The 19071-nt window shown below is 50.8% G+C and overlaps 1 protein-coding gene across 1 annotated transcript in view; it reads left to right on the forward strand.

The window, feature by feature from the left end:
* The first annotated feature begins 6080 nt into the window (after positions 1 to 6080).
* Positions 6081 to 19071, forward strand: part of CDHR2 (cadherin related family member 2) — a 39557-nt gene continuing 26566 nt past the window's right edge. The window contains exons 1-2 of the mRNA XM_007169745.2: positions 6081 to 6138; positions 18821 to 18887. Of these exons, the coding sequence (XP_007169807.1) occupies positions 18836 to 18887 (52 nt within the window). The 5' untranslated portion in view covers positions 6081 to 6138; positions 18821 to 18835. The remainder of the gene's footprint in view (positions 6139 to 18820; positions 18888 to 19071) is intronic.

The following is a 19071-nucleotide window of genomic DNA, read 5'->3' on the forward strand; positions in this document are numbered from 1 at the left end:
GCCCTGGTCCATGAAGATCCCACATGCCATGGAGCAACTAAGCCCATGTGCCACAACTACTGAAGCCCGTGCGCCTAGAGCCGGTGCTCCACAACAAGAGAAGCCACCGCAATGAGAAGCCCGCGCACCGTGGCAAAGAGTGGCCCCCGCTCGCCACAACTAGAGAAACCCGTGCGCAGCAACGAGGACCCAACACAGCCAAAAATAAATAAATAAAAATAAATAAATTTATTTAAAAAAAAAGATAGATACAGTACTGTTAACTATAGTCACCTTGCTGTACATTAGATCCCCAGAACTTACTCATCTTATAACTGAAAGTTTGTATCTTTTGAGCAACACCTCCCAGTTTCCCCCAGCCCACAGCTCCTGGCGAACACCATTCTACAACCTGTTTCTATGTATTTGACTTTAAAAAAAAAAAGGTCTACACATAAATGAGATCATGCAGTGCTTGTCTTTCTTTATCTGGCTTATTTCACTTAGCAAGGTGCCCTCCAGGACTATCCATATGGTCACAAATGGCAAGATTTCTTTACTTTTTATGGCTGAATAATATTCCATTGTGTGTGTATATATATATATCTATAGATAGATAGATAGATAGATAGATAGATAGATAGATAGATAGATATAGATCACAGTTTCTTTATCCCTTCATCTACTGCTGGACACTTAGGTTGTTTTCAAGTCTTGCCTATTGTGAATAATACTACAATGAGCACAGGTAAGTTTTTTGTTTTTTTGTTTTTGTTTTGTTGTGTTTGTTTTTTAACTTGCTGGCTAGTAATTCATTGTATGAATGTACAGTTTTTGAAACCCAAGCTTTTGAACAAATGACCCCTGAGTTCCAGCCACCTTGGTCTTTCAGTTCCCCCGAGGGCCCGGTTCTTTCCACAGTGGGGTTTGGACACACTGTTCCCTCTGCCTGGACTTCCCTTTCCTTCCTCTTGGCCTGGCCTACTCTGCTCTCATACAGAGTCTCCCTCAGTGGGGGCAGGGATGCTCGTGCCCACCCCACCAGTGCCCACCGCCAAGCACAGTGCCTGGTCAAGGTGGGCACTTACAGGGGCTTACTAGCCCCTGTCTGTTGAATGGACACAGAAGTGGCAGGGGACCCCAGGAGGGCCGTGTGACACCAGGTTGCATTCCTAGAGGGCTCAGAGGCCTGTTCCATCTCAGAGCTCCATGAACTGGACTGACAGAAAACAAGCACATGTTATTTCACTTCCCCCTATTTTCCTGATGTGGAAACTGAGGCTCAGAAGTGGAGAGTCGTTTGCCCTAGGGCACACAGCCAGGAAGGGACAGAGCTGGAATGGGAACCCAGGTCTGCCTGGCCGCAATGCGGGCCTGGGATGGTGGTGGTGGGGAGTGATGGGAAGAGCCCGAGGGAAGGCCCTGGGGGAGTTGTCCCAGAGCAGAGAGGGGAAGTGGGGCCTGGTGCTCCCAAAAGTCCAGCCCCGTGGAAGTGGCCGGGCAGCTCTCAACTCAATAAAACAAATACAGTTGGGGCCATAGAGTGGAGGTCATGGGATGAGGTGAGCTACCCATCACTGGAGGTGTGCAAGCCGTGGCAGAACAGCCCCTTGGAAGGGGTCCTTTAGAGGGACTGTGTGCCCTGGGAAGGGGCTCAGTGGTCTGGAGGGAGGTGAGGAGTTGGTCTTATGGGTCCCGAAGTTCTTTCTAAGGTGGGAGGTTGTCTCTGACACCAAGGGGCTCCTCTTGGGCTGGTCCCTCAGCTGTAAGACAGAGCGATGAAAGAAACTTTTACTCTGCAAAGCTGTGTGCAACAGGGAGGGATGACTGGAAGGTTGAGGAGGGATCAGACAGATGCACAAAAAAGAGCCACACTCAGCCCAGGCTCTCTAGGTCACCTCTGAAGCTGCGCGCTGTGGGGGAGGGGTGGTGCCTCCACGTTGCTGATGAAGAAGTGGCAGCTCAGAGATGAGTGACTTGTCGGACATCATACAGCTGGTCAGAGGGCAAGTGAGGACTTGATTTCAGCTTGATCAATTTCTGAGCATATAGTGAGTGCACACAGTAGGTTGCCAGCAAAGACAAGCAATGAGAAATTTTTCTGATCAAAACTTTTAAAAACCACACCCCTGAGACAGTGGCTACAAAGGATCCCTGATGTGTGTCTGAATTGCTACCTCAGGTGCACACCTCTTTATCACTTGCCCTGTGCTGGTGCTTTACCATGTTACCTGTTTCATCTTTATAACAAACCTATGAGTTGGTTTCTGCTGTTGTGCCCATTTTACAGATGAGGACTTTGAGGGTCAGGGAGATGAACTCCCTTGCCCAAGGCCCCCAGCTGGTAAACGGTAGGGAGATGATTAGGACCAAGGTCATCTGAGTCCACATTCTGGCCTCTTAGCCCTACTGTGTGCCTGGCCGTCCGCCAGTACCCAAAACTGACTCTGGGTCTGGATCTGTGACTCAGACCTGGATCATCACAGCCCAGAGCCAAGTGAGCTTTTCAGGCTGCCTTGTGGCAGGCAGGCAGGTGCCCCTGGAGATGGTAATGGCACCGTCTGGCCACACCCGGCTCATCCACACACTGGCCAAAGGTCTGGGCAGGCCAGGACATGCCCTGTGGGGGTCGGAGCAGTGATCCAGAGCTGTTGGCCCCAGCGGTCAGAGCAGGGAGGGAGAGCAGGGCCTTAGGTTGGGGTCTGCCCTACCTGGTCCTGGGCAGAGAGACCAGGCTAGCTCCCTTGGTCTGGGGTGGGCCTGGAGCCTGGAGCTTTGGGCAGTGTTGCCTACCTCTCCGCCTACCAGTTAAGCCACCAGTGATCCCACCACACCACTACAAAGCTAATCTTCCATGAGCCTTCACTCTGTGTTAGTCACTGTGCTCAGGACTTTAAGTGCATGACTTCATTTCATCCTTACCACCACCTTCTGAGGTAGGTTTCATACATAACCCATAATTTACAGATGAGGAAATTGAGGCTTAGAGAGATTCTGTAACTTGCCTCACTACAATTGAACCCAGCCCCGACCCTGAACCTGATCTCTTGACAGCTATGTTATAATAGCCATGTCAAGTGCCATCCAACCTCCTGCAGCATCCTTTCCTTGGAGACACACAAGAGGAAACACCTCTTAGGTATTAAGAATTGCACCATAGCTCCCAGATCCTGGCTCGCGATTCCTCTCTCTCTCTCCCACCCCCCGTTTCTGTTGCATGGATGCTGAACTTAATGGATCCCAGATCCTGTTTCCCCCTTTGCCTTGCCTGCTGGGAAGCTCAGAACCCAATTCATGGCCCACCTCTGACATTTACCCAGAACTTCAAGGCAAAGATTTAAATATTTTATGGACTCTACTCAGGCCTAAATTTTCCTCATTTTTCTCATTTGTTTCCCTTTCATCCAGGTTTCTTCACTTTTTAAGCTTGTTGTAGCACATAATTTTTCCAATTTTTAAAAATTGTGGTAAAATATATAACATAAAGTTTACCATCTTAACCATTTTCAAATGTACAGTTCAGTGGTATTAAGTACACTCATATTGTTGTGCAAACATCTCTGCCATCTGTCTCCAGAACTCATTTCACCTTGCAAAACTGAAAGTCTGTATCCATTAAACAATTACCCCCCATTCCTCCCTCCCTCAGCCCCTGGTAACTACCATTTTCCTTTCTATCTATAGTTTTCACTACTCTAAGTAGCTCCCATAAGTGGAATCAATTTTTGTCTTTTTGTGACTGGCTTGTTTCACTTAGCGTAATGAGGTTCATTTATAGCATTCGTAGCATGTGTCAAAATTCCCTTCCTTTTTAAGGCTGACTAATATTCCATTGTGCATATAGACCACACTTTGCTCATCCATCCATCTGTCAATGACATTTGGGTTGCTTCCACATTTTAGCTATTGTGAATAATGCTGCTATGAACACGGGTATACACATAGCATATATATTTTGATAATCTGTTTTAAAATTGGAGGTTTAGGAAACAAAGTGCCTGGCATATTGTAACTACCTGATACATATATCTATTGAGTGTAAGTCAGGTGTGGCACCTGCCATGAGGAGAGGGCCACCCAGGATGACGACAAGACAGTGGGCATGTGTCCTGAGCAAGCTATGGATTCAATGCCCTGGGAGCTCAAACAATTGGTGGGTGGGGTCCTTGCTATGTGCCAGTCCCCATGCCAGGAACAGTATCTCAGTGATCTGGTTTTATCCTCACAAGAATCCTGTGAAGTAAGTAATATTATTTTCTCTAAGTTATGAATGCAGATGTCCAATATCATGCTACAGGGAGAAGTGGGGACTCCAGGAGGCTTAACAGGGAGATGGCTAAGCCAAGTTCAAACTCTGGCCTCTCTTACCCTAACTCTGTGCCCCGTCCTTAGCGTCTGGGTGGGGTGGTAAAAGGATGGGGAACTTCCTGCCTGAGGGGCATTGTAGTCAGGACAGACTAATTCAACCAGACCTAGCAAAAAAAAATGAATGTATTGTTTCAATAATGGAAGAGTCTGGTGGTGATGGCTTCAGGCATGGCTACATCTAGGGGCTCACACAAAGTCTTGAGAAGTCCACGTGTCTCCATTTCTCAGCTCTGCTTTACTCAGTCTTGGATTATTTCTCTGTAGATCTTTCCCTCATGGTAGTAAGACAGACAGCTGTTGGAAGTCGCTTTCTCACAGCTTGGACATCCCAGCAGGGAGCAACGAGGTTCTCATGCTCAGCAGTTCCAACAAAAGTCCTTTATTTGAGTCCCACTGGTTCTAACTGACCCAGCTTTGGTCACATGCCCAAACTCAAACCAGCAGCTCTGGCCAGGGGGATGCTGTGCCGGCCTGGTCAGGCCTCATCACATGCACCCCATGGGGTAAGGAGAAGGAGGGGCGAGGAAGTTCCCCAAAGGAAAACTGGGTGTTGTTACCAGGGAAGTGAGGAGAGCTGCTAGGTGGCCAGAACAGGGGGTGGGCAGGGGGAAGTGTGGAGGAGGCCGCACTGGGTGAGGAGAAATGGGGAGGGCTGAGGTGAGCGAGGAGGACTCTTCCCTCATTGCAGGGCCTTGGTGCTGTGGTCAGAGTTGGTTCCTGGCTTACGGTCATTTCTCCTCTCTGAGCCCCATGACACTTCTCTGTAGTGTAGGCATGGTTATAATGGAACCTGCCTCTCCTGGGCAATGTCAGACATCAGAGAGACCATGATGTAAAGCACACCGTAGGTGATCAATAAATGCTGATTCCAACTCTACTCAGGAGGCACAAGGACATCCTCCCCTAGGACTTCCCTGGAGCTGAGAGTGTATTTGCATCTCATGATCTCTTTTGGTTGTTCCAGGCCTCACTGAGTGCCCATCCTGGGCTGGGTGTGTCCCTGGCCACCCTCACTGGCCCCTGGTGCAGGAGGACCCAGCGCCCCATGGTCCAGACACAGGCAACATGGCTCAGAGAGGGGCGGTGACTTCCCCAGGCCTCCCAGCCCCAAGAACTTGAGATCCCCCTTCTCCTGTGTCAACACGGGGATGGTTGGGCCTGAGACTGGAGGAGGAGTTGGGGGTTCGGCCTCTCCTGGGAGGCCGTGGGTTCTGGGAAGATATTTAAAGCCAGCCTGAGGGTGGATGAGCTCCTGGGGGGCCGGGTAGATACCCTCTGAGGGCCTCAAACGAGGGGAACAATCAAGGTTGCCTTCACTCCTCAGTGAAGACCTCGTGTTTGACTATTACACTATTTTACTGTTCCCTTCCCTGACCTATTGCCTTTCTCACCTTCCTCACAGGTCCTCTGTCACTGAAGACTCTTGTAGCAAGGAGGGGATGGAGGGCTCACCCTCCCCACATCCCTCCTGCCCCAGGGCTGGGCCTGGTTCCCACATTCTCCAGGCTCGGTTCTGCCAGACCCTGGCTCCTGTGACCTAGGCCTCCAGGCCTGGGAGCACAGGGACTGTCACCTTGATCCTGCCCTCCTACCCTCTCCTCAGCTGTGGTCCGGGCCTCCTGAGGAGCCCTTCCCGTCCCAGGAGGTGTGGTCTCTCTCAGGGTTAATGATTGCTCAGGGGAGGCGGAGGTGGTGTCAAAGTCTGCTGGCCACACCACTGCAGGCCCCAGAAGGTGCCCATCTGTGCCTCAGGGCCCATCATCTGCCTCCGGGGCCCCTTCCGGGGCACAGGTAGGGAGGGCACGGCTCCTCTGCAGCAGGGGCGCGGGGTCTCCTGGCCAGGGGTAGGGACCGAGTGGGGTGGTTGGGGCCATGGGGAGCTCTGGGGGTCTCCCCCGCAGCTGGGTGGGAGCCTGGGAGGAGGGAGCAAGCACTGGAGCTGAGCTGAGTGGACCTGGAGTGAGTCCCAGCCTGGCCGCAAGGCCTCAGTGTCTCTTGCAGTGTGAGGCTAGTAATACCTATTCCCAAGGTTCCGATGGCTCCCTTCCCTTCTAAGGCCTTGGGCGATTTGGATCCAATGAGGTTTCTTCTCAGGACAGAAGGGAGGCAGGTGCCCTAGAAAAATGAATTCAATTCACACGTCCCGGCCCCTTTCACGGGAAGCCTGAAGGGGGGAAGACAGGGTGGCTGAGCCAGGGGGCTCCAGAGCTCAAAGAGAAAGGACTGGGCTCCAACTCCAGCTGCTTGGGTTCAGATCCCAGCTCCATCCTGACTTTGGGTGGGCTCCATAACTCTTCTGGGCCTCAGTTTCCTCATCTGTAGAATGGGGACGGTAATAGTGCAGGAAAGACGCTGGAGAGCCCCAGAGCAGTTTGGCTTGTGGTCGGTAATGAAGTCCGGTGCCTCCTTGGCCCAGACTAGGAAGTGTCTAGCTGGGACTCACTACAGGTGGCCCCCAGCTCTGGCACATTCCCAGGCCCCGACACATCTCTTTGCCCTGGGGTACCAGGTGGAGACTTGGCTGAGAGCTGAGCCGGGCCTGGGCCTCTTCCCTGAGGCAGGGACTGCTGGGTTGGGGCACCAGGCACAAAAGCAGGGACCTGGGGAACACTGAGATCCAACTTATGGAAACAGGCTGTGACCAGTGTGTGGACTCTGGCTCTTAACCACACCCTATTCTCAGGGGGGAAACTGAGGCCAGGAGGATAAGGGCTTGCCTGGGGTAAGTGAAATGCGGCAATCCAAACTCAGGGTCATTTGACTCCATGTCTGTTTGCCAGGGAAGCAGCCTGGGGATGGGACTGGAGGGGCCCCAGGGCCCTGGTGGCATCAAGTGGAGCCCAGACCAAGGCTTGCCCAGGGGCTCCTGGTTTGGGAGCCAGTCTGGGTCTAACGCTCTGTCCCTTCCTCTGGGCCATCCCTCTCTGAGCTTCTCTGAGCCTCAGTTTCCTCACCTGGCCCCCGGAATGATAATTCCTACAGCTGGGAAACAACTGTGAGAAGTAAACAAGAAGGCGAGAAAGCAGAAGTGAGAGTTTGTGGTCGGTTGGAAGTGGCTGGTGGCTGAGCCTGCCTGCAGGGGGCCCATGGGTGAGGAGGGCCACCACCCTCTCTGACCCTCCTGGAGGCCCTGAGCAGTCCTAGGGTCCACACTCCCAGTGCCTCCGAATTCTAGAAAGTCTTGGAGCCATGGGCTGTTGAGAGCTGTGACTGCCGCAGGGGGTGGGTATGCCCCTCCCAAAGGGACAGGCCCAAGGGCCTGCATGTCTCATGGGGTGGGGGCCAGAGCCACTTGAATTCACCTCTGCATCCTTTTTGACCCTTCCCCAGGCACTTTTTGAGGGCTGGGAAAGGCGGAAGTGTAGAGACAGCTTCGGGGAGGGGGCTTGGGGGAAAAGAAGCTGTCATTTCTAGAATGTAGATAGTCTCATTTTTCAGGAGACAAACTGAGAGTCAGAGAGGAGCAAAGCAGAGCCCCAGGGCTCAGCTGTGAAGGGACTGGGGCCTGGAGAAAGCCATGCCTCCTTCACTCCCATGCCTCGGCCTAGGGCTGCCTGGCACGACGGAGCCCTGGGGAAGGGACTGGCCTGGGCCCTGTCGGGTCCCTTCCCCAGTACAGCCCATGGGCAACTCCATTCACTTCTTCTTCTTTTCCTTCTCTTTCTCCTTCTCCTCCTCCTCCTCCTCCTCTTCACCCTCTCCCTCCCCCTCCCCTCCTCTTCTCTTCTTCTTCTTCTTCTTCAATTTAATAGTATTTTCAATGTTGTTAGTTTCAGGTGTACAGCAAAGTGATTCAGTTATACATATATTCTTTTCTCAGATTTTTTTCCCTTATAGGTTATTACAAAACATTGAGTATAGTTCCCTGTGCTATACAGTAGGTCCTTGCTGGTTATCTATTTTACTCCATTCACTTCTTGTTCATTGGTGCTCGCTCTGTCCCTTGCCCCTGCTGGCGTACCAGGAGCTTAGGGGCCAGTGGAGGGGCCACCAAAGCCTGAACTTGGCTCCACACCTGACCTGGCCTTGGAGGATAGAGAGAATTTGCACATATGCAGAAGACTAGGGAAGGTGTCCTGGGCAGAAGGGAGGGCATATGCAAATGTCTGGAGGCAGGAAAACAGGCTGTGTACTGAGAACAGGAGCATTCAATGCCCGTGGGCCACAGGAGGGGAAGAATGGCTTGTGTGGGAAGAGACCCAGCAGCTGTGAGGCCCTAGCTTGCCAAGCGGAGGAACAGGAAGTGGCTTCCGCAGCCAGTGGGAGCCATGGCAGAGGTTTGAGCTTGGGAGTGGCCGCGCCTGGTGACGTGGGTGGGCAAGCTCACTGGTGGGGCAGGTTCAGCCTGTGCCTTCCCCAGCTCACACGGGCTCTGCGCATTTTTCTCAGGTGACTGAATCCAGAGGATGATGCTCTGACTGTAGAACTTTGACCTCATTATGATCAAATGAGCGTGTGTTTATAAAAGTTTTTGTGACAAGGAGGAGGCAAGATTGCGTGAAACCCAGGGCTGCGGCGAGGCAGTGAGAAAGAGTGCTGGACAGGGAGGCAGCGGGGTGGCGTCCCGGCTCTGCCCCGACTGGCGTGGCATGTTGAACAGGAGCCTGAGCTTCCCTGGGACTCAGGCCTGAAGGGGTTGACAGCCCTCTCTTCCTTCCCGGGGGACGGTGAGGGCTTGACGCAGGTAAAAGACTGCGTGTGCCTCACACACAACATCAAAGGTCACCGTGCTGCTCTGAGTAAGGGTCACAGGCTTCTCGAGGCCCCATGAGAATGGGCGGGGGGAGTCAGAAGAAACTATGATGAGTGATGGGTAGAGCTGGGTGGGAGCTGGAGGTGGAGGCCTCAGGGACCCTGCAGAATGAAGCCCGTGGTTACGGCTGTTCTGCCCCCATCTCAACCCTGGGGGCTCTGCACAGCCTGTGGGAGAGTCTGGCCAAAGGGGAAGAGAAAACCAGAAGGCTGGCAGGAGAGAGCACAGACATCCTGCTCTGATTTCTGATCCCATTACGCACTGGGTCGCGTCCCTTCCCATCCGGGACCACAGTGTGCTGAGGAATCAGTGGTAATGGGTGCAAAGTTCCAGCCACAGCACTCGGCCATCGTGCCTGCTCCCTTCCCCGGGGGACTGGATCCCAGGACAGGAGTCTCCTCTCTTCCCTACTGCACTTTGACTTGGTGAGGAGCACAGCTGGCACACCTGCGGCCACACACTTAAGTGCCCAATAGTCCTATGGCTGCTGATTCACCTCTAAAGGAGGGGAAACGAGGGAGCAAAAGAGCTGAGGGTGTTAGGTCCAAGATCACACCCCAAGGGGGTGCCAAGGCTAGCTGCATCTGGCCAGTGTTAAGGGTCCTGGATTTTGCTCACACAGTGGATGCCAGCAGTCTATCAGCATCACAGGAGCCCAGCTCCATCTGCATCTCCGCTATCAGCCCACCACCATCATCATCTCCGCCCCACAACCATCACCACCACCAGCTCCATCTGCATCCCCACCCGCATCATCACAAACATCACTGTTGCGTCCATCCCCACCACCATCACCACTTCCATCCCCTCTGCCATCCCTACCCCTAACCCAACTGCTCTCCTTGTCCCCCACCCACCTCCACAACCAGCTCCTGGACCGCCTCAGTCACGCACTACTCTGGACCCCAAGTCCATCACGCCAGCACCTCTCACAGCATCGCCATCCCCACAGCACATTCGTCGTCTCACTGAGGACTGTGGCTCAGCACACGTGATTCTGAGGACTGAGGGCTTATTAATTCCTCCCAAGAAGTGGGTCCATCTGCATTTCCCAACCTGGCTGAGCATAGCCCTGCTGTCCAGCATGTGGGCTGTCCCCCGCTATCATCTTTGGAGACCTTGGCAAGCCAACAGTTTTCACAGCCACTTCCCCAGGGGCACTGGCTAGAGTCCCACTGCAGGTGATGACCCAGAAATACAGTCCTTGGCGTCATCCACACACAGCCCTGCCCTGTTCTTGACCTCTACACTCAATCTCAGGGCATGGGCAGGATGATGGGCACAGGGGAGAGACGGGAGCGGTTTCTGTGGTGACCGCGCTGGGAGTAGCAGTCATAAAGTGAAGATGGCTCCACAAGATGCACAAGGAAGGGATTTGCATTTGCTGAGCACCTACTGTGTGCCAGGCACTGAGCTGGCACATTCTATTCTCATTCGCCGCCCCCCCCCCCGGCCCCCAACTTATCACTTATTGGAGGTATCATTCCCATCCTACAGATGAGGAAATAGGCTCAGGGAAGGGCAGTGAATTGCCCAGCGCAGCTCTGCAGCTTCTCAGCTCTGTAAACTCAAGCAAGGCTCTTCACCTCTCTGAGCTTTAGTTTCCCCAGGTGTAAAGTGGGTATAACGGCCTCTACCCTTCAGTGCTCTTGTGAGTGTTACTTAGCACCCGGGCCAGGGTCTGGCACGTCGTAGCTGTTCCTTACGTGGCAGCTCTTACTGTTCAACACCACGATGTCGAATGGCTGCCACACGTTCTGCCAAGGGCTCGGCCACGTTTTTCTTAAGCATTTGCTTGTGTTTCATGTTTAGGTTACTTCCATTTTCCAAGGTCAGAAATAATCGCTTGTGATGAACAACTTTCTGCAAAAAGTTTCTTTATTTTAGGTTAGTTAGATTACTGGGTCAAAGAGGGCGCATGTTTTAAAGATTTTGAGTCCACAGCTGAACTGGGTTTTTCCTCTCCTGCTGGGGTCCTGGCGGAAGGTGGGGCTGCACCCTTCCCTCTGTGCATGGGAGAGACCAGGGCCTTGAGCTTGGAGAACTGTGTTTGAATCCCACTCATTTCTAGCTGTGAGATCCTTAGCGGATCAGTCTGAGCTCCAGTGTCTCTGTCTGCAAAAGGAGATTAAATTATGTGAATTCCAAACATCCGGCCTCCAAAATATATCTCTACTCTCGCCTCTTCTCTCCAGCCCTGCTGCCACCATTTCAGCCCACTGGCACACAGCAGCTGGAAAGATCTTTTAGAAAAGTAAATGAATCCCTGTCGCTCCCCCGCTCAAAACCCTGAAACGATCTTCTGTTTTTCTTAGAATAAAACAAACCCTCCTCACCATGTCTTACAGGGCCCAGCATGATCTGGCCCCAGCCTACTTCTCCAAGCTCATCTCCCACCCCTCTCCCCTCTGTCCCTGTGCTCCAGCCACACAGCCCCTCTTTCAATTCCTGGAACACACCTGATTCTTACCTGACCCGGGGCCATCTCTTGTATTGTCCGTACAACCTGGAAGGACCCTATAACAGTGCTCGCTCTGTCAAAGTAACATGGATATTTAATGTAAACATTCCAAATAATACTACAAGGTTTAGAACAAAAACCGGCCTCTGAGCTGCTTTTTTCCATGTTTTTGTTTGATTTGATTTGGGTTTTTCAGTGTCTGTCACTGGTGTGCAGGTTTCCATGATTTGATGTGTTTGCTTACTTCCACGGTGTAAATACTTCCATCCCCGCTGATTTCAAGCTGCCGACATAATGCCAACCAGTTTGCTAAATTCCTGAAACGATGGGTGCCATTGCCTCTGTCTTCCTTTCGACGCCTGGTGATCCCTGGCTGGCTCTAACTAAGAAGGAGGCTCCAAAAAGCTGACTGGGGCCCTGTGGGTGGGGCTTGTTTCCTGGACGCCACACCATAGAGTGATCCAATGGAGGCCCCCGCAGTTCAGAATCTGTGGGGCTTTTCTCTTAGGTGGGTCAGCTTTCTCTGATTTTTATTTCTGGTTGTTGGGGGAGGGGTCAGATCATCAGCCAGTGCTCTTGGGACTGATTGGGGAAAAGCGGCTGAGAGTGTCACCATTTAGTGTGTGGTCTTTCACTTAACCCCCTGTCTTGTTATGGTGCCCCTACCTCCACTGGGCCTCGTGTCCCTGAGTCCAGAGCTCTCTGATTCAGCCTCCCCAGGAAGCAGCCTCCTTGTGCTCTAGGGTGAGGATGAGGAAGTAGTGTCCGAAGTCTAAGTGCTTCTCATGCAAACCTTCAGCCAGTTTCCTGCCTTCAGGCCACTGCATACCTCTGCTCTCAGAGGGTCCTAGAACCTTCAATCCTTCAGGTTTGTTGGGGTTTTGAGCTTGCTTCCTGTGGGTGTTCTTTACCCCCATCCTTACTCTGGTTTTTTTTTTTTTTAATTAATTAATTAATTTATTTATTTATTTATTTTTGGCTGTGTTGGGTCTTCGTTTCTGTGCGAGGACTTTCTCTAGTTGTGGCAAGCGGGGGCCACTCTTCATCGCGGTGCGCAGGCCTCTCACTATCGCGGCCTCTCTTGTTGCGGAGCACAGGCTCCAGTCGCGCAGGCCCAGTAGTTGTGGCTCACAGGTCTCGTTGCTCCGCGGCATGTGGGATCTTCCCAGACCAGGGCTCGAACCCGTGTCCCCTGCATTGGCAGGCAGATTCTCAACCACTGTGCCACCAGGGAAGCCCCCTTACTCTGGTTTTAACTATCATTAGCTTGATAAGGTGATCGTCTCTCATCAATTCATTCCAATTCTAAAATCTTTACTATCATTTTAGTGGGGTTTCAAGAGGGAGGAAGTGGAGATCAATGTTGAGCTGTCCATGGTTAACAGGAAGGGCCCTCCTCTACTCCTTACACCTCTTCTCACCCCTCAGATCTCTGCTGACATTTCACCTCCTCAGAGACTCCACCCTATGTGTTCCCATTGTCCACTCCTGCAGAACAAACCATGCCAAGGCTCACTGGCAAACAGCAACAACAGTCATTTATTATGATGGGAAATCTGCCATTTGGGCAGGGCTCGGTAGGGATGGCTCATCTGGAGGTAGAGGGACCATTTCAGGATGGCTCACACGCATGGCTTGCTTACATAGGTGGGTGTTGCCTATCGACTGGGAGCTTGACTGGTCTGTGGGCCGGGGGCTTCGGTTCCTCTCCACATGAACCTCTTCAAGGGGCTGCTTGGGCTTCCTTATAGCATGGCTGCTGAGTCCCAAGAGAGTGTGGTCCAAGAGGCAGGAAGGGGAAACTCCCAGTATCATGAGACCAGGGCCTGGAAACCGGCACAGCATCCCTGGTGCCATATTCTGTTGATCAGTCACAGGGTCTGCCCAGGTGTCTTAACTGTAAAACCTGTGGGATTTTTATTTTATTTTTTTATTGAGGTATGGTTGCTATACAATATTATATAAGTTTCATATGTACAACATAGTGATTCACAACTAACCTTTAAAGGTTATAATCCACTTCTCGTTATTATAAAATGTTGGCTATATTCCCTGTGTTGTACAATGTATCTTTTTAGCTTATTTATTTCATACCCAGTAGTTTGTACTTCATCCCCTACGCCTATCTTGCCCCTCTCTTCCCTGTTCCCACTGGTAACCACTAGTTTGTTCTCTATATCTGTGTCTGTTTCTTTTTTGTGATATTCACTAGTTTTATTTTTTTTAATTTTTATTTATTTATTTATTTATTTATTTATTTATTTATTTATAGCTGTGTTGGGTCTTCGTTTCTGCGCGAGGGCTTTCTCTAGTTGCGGCAAGTGGGGGCCACTCTTCATCGCGGTGCGCGGGCCTCTCACTATCGCGGCCTCTCTTGTTGCGGAGCACAGGCTCCAGACGCTCAGGCTCAGTAGTTGTGGCTCACGGGCCTAGTTGCTCCGCAGCATGTGGGATCTTCCCAGACCAGGGCTCGAACCCGTGTCCCCTGCATTGGCAGGCAGATTCTCAACCACTGCGCCACCAGGGAAGCCCATATTCACTAGTTTTATTTTTTAGATTCTACATATAAATGATATGATACAGTATGACTTATTTCACTTAGTATAATACCCTCTAGGTCCATCCATGTTGCTGCAAGAGGCAAATTTTTATTCTTTTTTTATGGCTGAGTAGTATTCTACTGTATGTATATGTGTATATATATATATACCACAACTTTATCCATTCATATGTTGGTGGACACTTAGGTTGCTTCCGTATCTCGGCAATTGTAAATGATGCTGCTGTGAACATTGGGGTGCATTTATGTTTTTGAATTAGTGTTCATTTTTTTCCAGATACATACACGGGAGTGGAATTGCTGGGTCATATGCGAGTTCTATTTTTAATTTTTTGAGAAACCTCCATGTTGTTTTCATAGTGGCTGTACCAATTTACATTCCCACCAACAGTGTACAAGGGATCCCTTTTCTCCACATCCTCATCAACATTTGTTATTTCTGTTCTTTTTGATGATAACCGTTCTGACAGGTGTGAGGTGATATCTCTTTGTGGCTTTAATTTGCATTTCTCTGGTGATGCTCAACATCGAGCAGCTTTTCATGTGCCTGTTGGCCATCTGTATGTCTTCTTTGGAAAAATATCTATTCACATCTTCTGCCCATTTTTTAATCAGGTTGTTTGGTTTTTTTGATGTTGAGTTATATGAACTGTTTATGTATTTTGGATACTGAGCCCTTGTCAGTCGCATCATTTGCAAATATTTTCTCCTATTTGGTAGGTTGTCTTTTTGTGTTGTCGATGGTTTCCTTTGCTGTGCAAAAGCTTTTAAGTTTAATTAGGTTCCATTTTTTTAATTTTTGCTTTTATTTCCTTTGCTTTAGGAGACAGATCAAAAAAATATTGCTACAATTTTTGTCAAAGAGTGTTCTGCCTATGTTTTCTACTAGGAGGTTTATGGTTTACCAGTCTTACATTTAGGTCTTTAATCCATTTTGAGTTTATTTTTGTATATGGCATGAGAAATTTTTCTAATTTAATTTTTTACATATAGTTGTCCAATTTTCCCAGCACCAGTTATTGAAGAGACCATCTTTTCTCCATTGTATATTTTTGTAGGGTTTTTTTTTGGCCACGTTGCACAGCTTGTGGGGTCTTAGTTCCCCAACCGGGGATTGAACCCAGGGCCTCGGCAGTGAAAGCGCGGAGTCCTAACCACTGGACTGCCAGGGAATTCCCCAGGATTTTTAATTTATGCAGATGACTGAATGATGACCTGGAGAGGCTAAAGCCATTGAAGGAAGATTTTATTACTCACAGTTCCCTAGAGGAGGGGGCATGCCACACCATGCAGGGCCACATGGGGAAGCACCAGGTTTGGCCAGGAGGCAGAAGGAGTGAGGGGAAAGCAGGGCCCAGAGCCCTTACTGCATTTTCCATGGGAAGGAAGGTGGGAAGGAAGCTGCAGGTTAAGCAGCTGAGCAGGCTTAGGATTGGATAGTTTGACTAATTTTGGCAGGTTATAGGAGTCATGCTTAAACATTCAGTACCTGGTGCTGGGGAGATTTGAGACAGCAGGAATATTGGTTTGGTGTGTGAGAGCTGATAAAGGTGGCAGCTGGGAATACAGGCTTTGATTTTGTTGGTTTATATATGAGAGGAGTGTTTGCAGACAAATCACTTGTTATCTCTAGGAATTAGCTAGCCCTGATAGGGGCAGCCTTTCCCAGACCAGCAAGGCCCCCAAAATGTCAAAGCATCGTAAAATACGAAAATAAAAACATGATGAATGCACCAGATTCAAGGGGAGCAATTCTCACATCTTGCTGAGAGGAGTGTTAAAAAGTCTGCAGCCCTCTTTATCTGCCAGACTGCCTAAAGTAGTGTCCCATTACTGTACTCTCGCAATGCCCACATTCTCTTCCTTCATAGCACTTAATGCAGTAAACAATTAGACAGTACTTTCCTTGCTTGTTTAGGGTCTGTCTTATTCACTAAGCATAAATTTGGTGAAGGCAGCACCTTGACTGTTATACCTACCATTGTATCCCCAGTGCTGGGAACAGGGTCTGGCACATAGTGGATCAAGGACACCCAATAAGTATTTGTTAGGGGAATGAATGGATAAATCAGGGTACTCAGCACAGAGTAGGTGCTCAGGAAATGTCAGCAGATATTTAAAATGACCAACCCTCATGATGCCCCAGAAGATCTGGGCAAAGTTGGGCAAAGACAACTCTGAGTTAAAGAGGGAAGACTAAAGCTGGAACTTCAGGACAGGTGGAGGCAAGCCAAGCCCAGAGGATGGTGGCCAGATTGGTGCCAGTGTCCCTCTGGCTATCTAGGGGACATTGACCGAGAGGGACCTGTGAGGTGACCAAGGCAGGCCAGGGCAGAATATGGGGCTCCCAATGATGAGAGGGGCAGAAGACAGACTTTTATCTCCTCCATGATAATAGTTGCTGACATTTTTTTGCTAACATACTTTGAGCCAGGCACTGTGTAAGCCTCACACAGACCCTGTAGTGTAGGTGCTGTAATTATTCCCAATTTACAGATGGGGGAACTGAGGCCCAGAGAGGTTAAGTTACTTGCCCAAGATTACATTGGATTGACACCCAGGCTCTCTAGCCCATATGTTTACCCCTTGCACCCTGCCCCACCTCTCAGGCTTTCCACGTCAGGCCACTAGGGTTACAGTGATTCACTGGCACACTCATTTATTCATTTCTGAAATGCCCCCTGAGCTTTCCCTGGGCTCAGCCCTGGACTCAGTCCTGGGGTCACAGAGATGAATCAGACCTGGACCTTGCCTTCACATCTCTCCTGGTCTGGAGGGAGAGGCTGATCTGCAAAGAGATAATGGGCCCTGAGAGCTACAGAGGTTAGGCTAGGATCTGAGCAGCGACCAGTGAGGTCTCTAGGCCAGCGCAGGAGTCAACTCCTCCTGTGGGAACACTGAAGGAGTGTCTGGACAGAAGATGACCTTGGGGCTGCTCATCAGTTAGCAAGGCAGGGAAAGGCATTCCAGAAAGAGGGAACTGCGTATGCAAAATGAGGGAAAACGGAGTGGGTCTGTGGATATGGGAGGTGTGAGGGAGGGAAGCAGGGTGTGGTTAGAGAGGAAGCTGGGGAGGGGGCAGCGGTGCTCAGGGCCAGATGGTCTGTTCGAAGCCTTTGTATGCAGTTTGGCAATGGGGAGCCACTGAAAAGTTTGGAGCAGGGGAGAAAGGTGATTAGAGGGAGTGAGGAAGGATAATTTTGCTTGAGAGGACTTGATTAGAGACGGAAGGGAAGGAGACCGTGAGGAGGGCTGAGCCGGGGAGAGAGGAAGCCTGTTGCAGGATGGAGAGAAGTGTAAGAGGTTCAGGAACTGGACTGGATGTGGGACATTCGGGAGACGGGGAGTCAAGGGTGATGGGGGAAGTGGGCGATCCCTGAGGCAGGAACAGAGGAGGAGGGGTAGGTGGTAGGAGGGAGAGGAGTTGTGGTTTCTGATGTGTTTCACGGTCAAGGTTCAGCTCTGGAAGCCATTCCGCACCACCCTCGGAGGACCTGTCATACGGAGTCTGCCGTGGGTGAGGGTCCCTCCCTCCTCGTTCTCCCATAGCTTTGGAGCCGGGCTCCTCTGGAAAACAGCCGCACTGGGGCAGGAGTGGGAGCTGCCCAGGACCCAGTGAGGGTGCTTAGCAGCAGCTGTGTTCCTTTGTGTGCTTTATAGCTTTAATTTATCTTTGGAAAAGTTAATATATTCACTTAGCACGAAATCCAAAAGGTACAAAAGAGTATGCAATAAAAATCCTGTCTTATGGAATGATTATGTAGATGCAAGCATGCAACTCATTTTCTTGACAGAGAGCACGAAGCATTTGCGAAATGTATCCTGCTCTCCCTCTTGCTTTGATAACAATTGTCTTTTGGGATGAAAGAGCCTTGGGGGTTCAGGTATCTCTTGATGACAGTGAATCAAAGTCCCTCTTTTCCCAGATGAAGGATAGCTTGCAATGTAAGATGACCAAGAAGACTGGGCAGGACACGGTTTTCCAAGCATTCCTGCCCAGCTGTCAATCAACAAGAGGAGCACAAAGCCCTTCCTAAACTGACTTGACCAGGGAACCCTTCTGTTATGGGGCATCTTACAGGGCTGGGGTTCCATGGAGTACACTTTGAGACAGGATGCAAAGGCAGCTATGAATTGTGTCAGCAAGTGGGACAAAGGACCGAGCCTCCCCACAGAGGCTCTGGATGGTCCTAGACAAGTCATAGTCCCTCTCCAGGCCCCTGATTTTGAAGGATGCTGTTAGCTTGGACTTTAAACAGGCAGGTTAGTGCAGTGGTTGAGGGAATGAATTCTGGAGTTCAAAAGACCTGTTTTCAGAGCATGGTCTTGCCATTGACTCTCTGTGTGGCCTCAGGCAAGCCCCTTAGCAGCCACTTAGTTGTAGGAATAAAGAGATTATGCATGTTATATACTTGGATCCATGCTTGCTACACAGTGGGCACTGAACCCTGGGGTCAAGTTCAGGGTCAGTCTCAGGCTGGGGCTCTAGACCAGGCTCAGCTACCCTGCCCCTCCCTGCCATGCCCCCCAACTCCCCGTCCCCTGGAACATCTGGTAAATGGGCAGAATTTGATAGGGGCCTGGGGGGAACCTTGAGTGATGGAGGTGAGTCGGCCAGGGTCAGACCCGACTGATCAGGATCCACCAGAGGAGGGAGGCCTGGGTTCAGGTGCCCCTCCCCTGATGCCTCTTCCCCCAGGTCCCTCCAGACGTGATGGTGTGGCCGTGGCTGTCCTGCCTCTTGCTTCCTGCCCTCATGGTGTCTGGTGGGTACCTCCCCTCCCCCACCAGGGCAGCACTAACCTGGGGATCCTCAGCAGAACCCTCCAGAAGGGTGGGATGCTGCTTCATCAGCAAACAAACACCCAACTCCTATGGCCCAGCCCCGGGCTTGGCTGCTCTGGGGAGGCCTGGAGAGGAATCCAGTCCTGGGCCGGTGAAAGTTGGCCA

Source organism: Balaenoptera acutorostrata, chromosome 2, assembly GCF_949987535.1.
Source record: "Balaenoptera acutorostrata chromosome 2, mBalAcu1.1, whole genome shotgun sequence".
NCBI lineage: Eukaryota > Metazoa > Chordata > Mammalia > Artiodactyla > Balaenopteridae > Balaenoptera > Balaenoptera acutorostrata.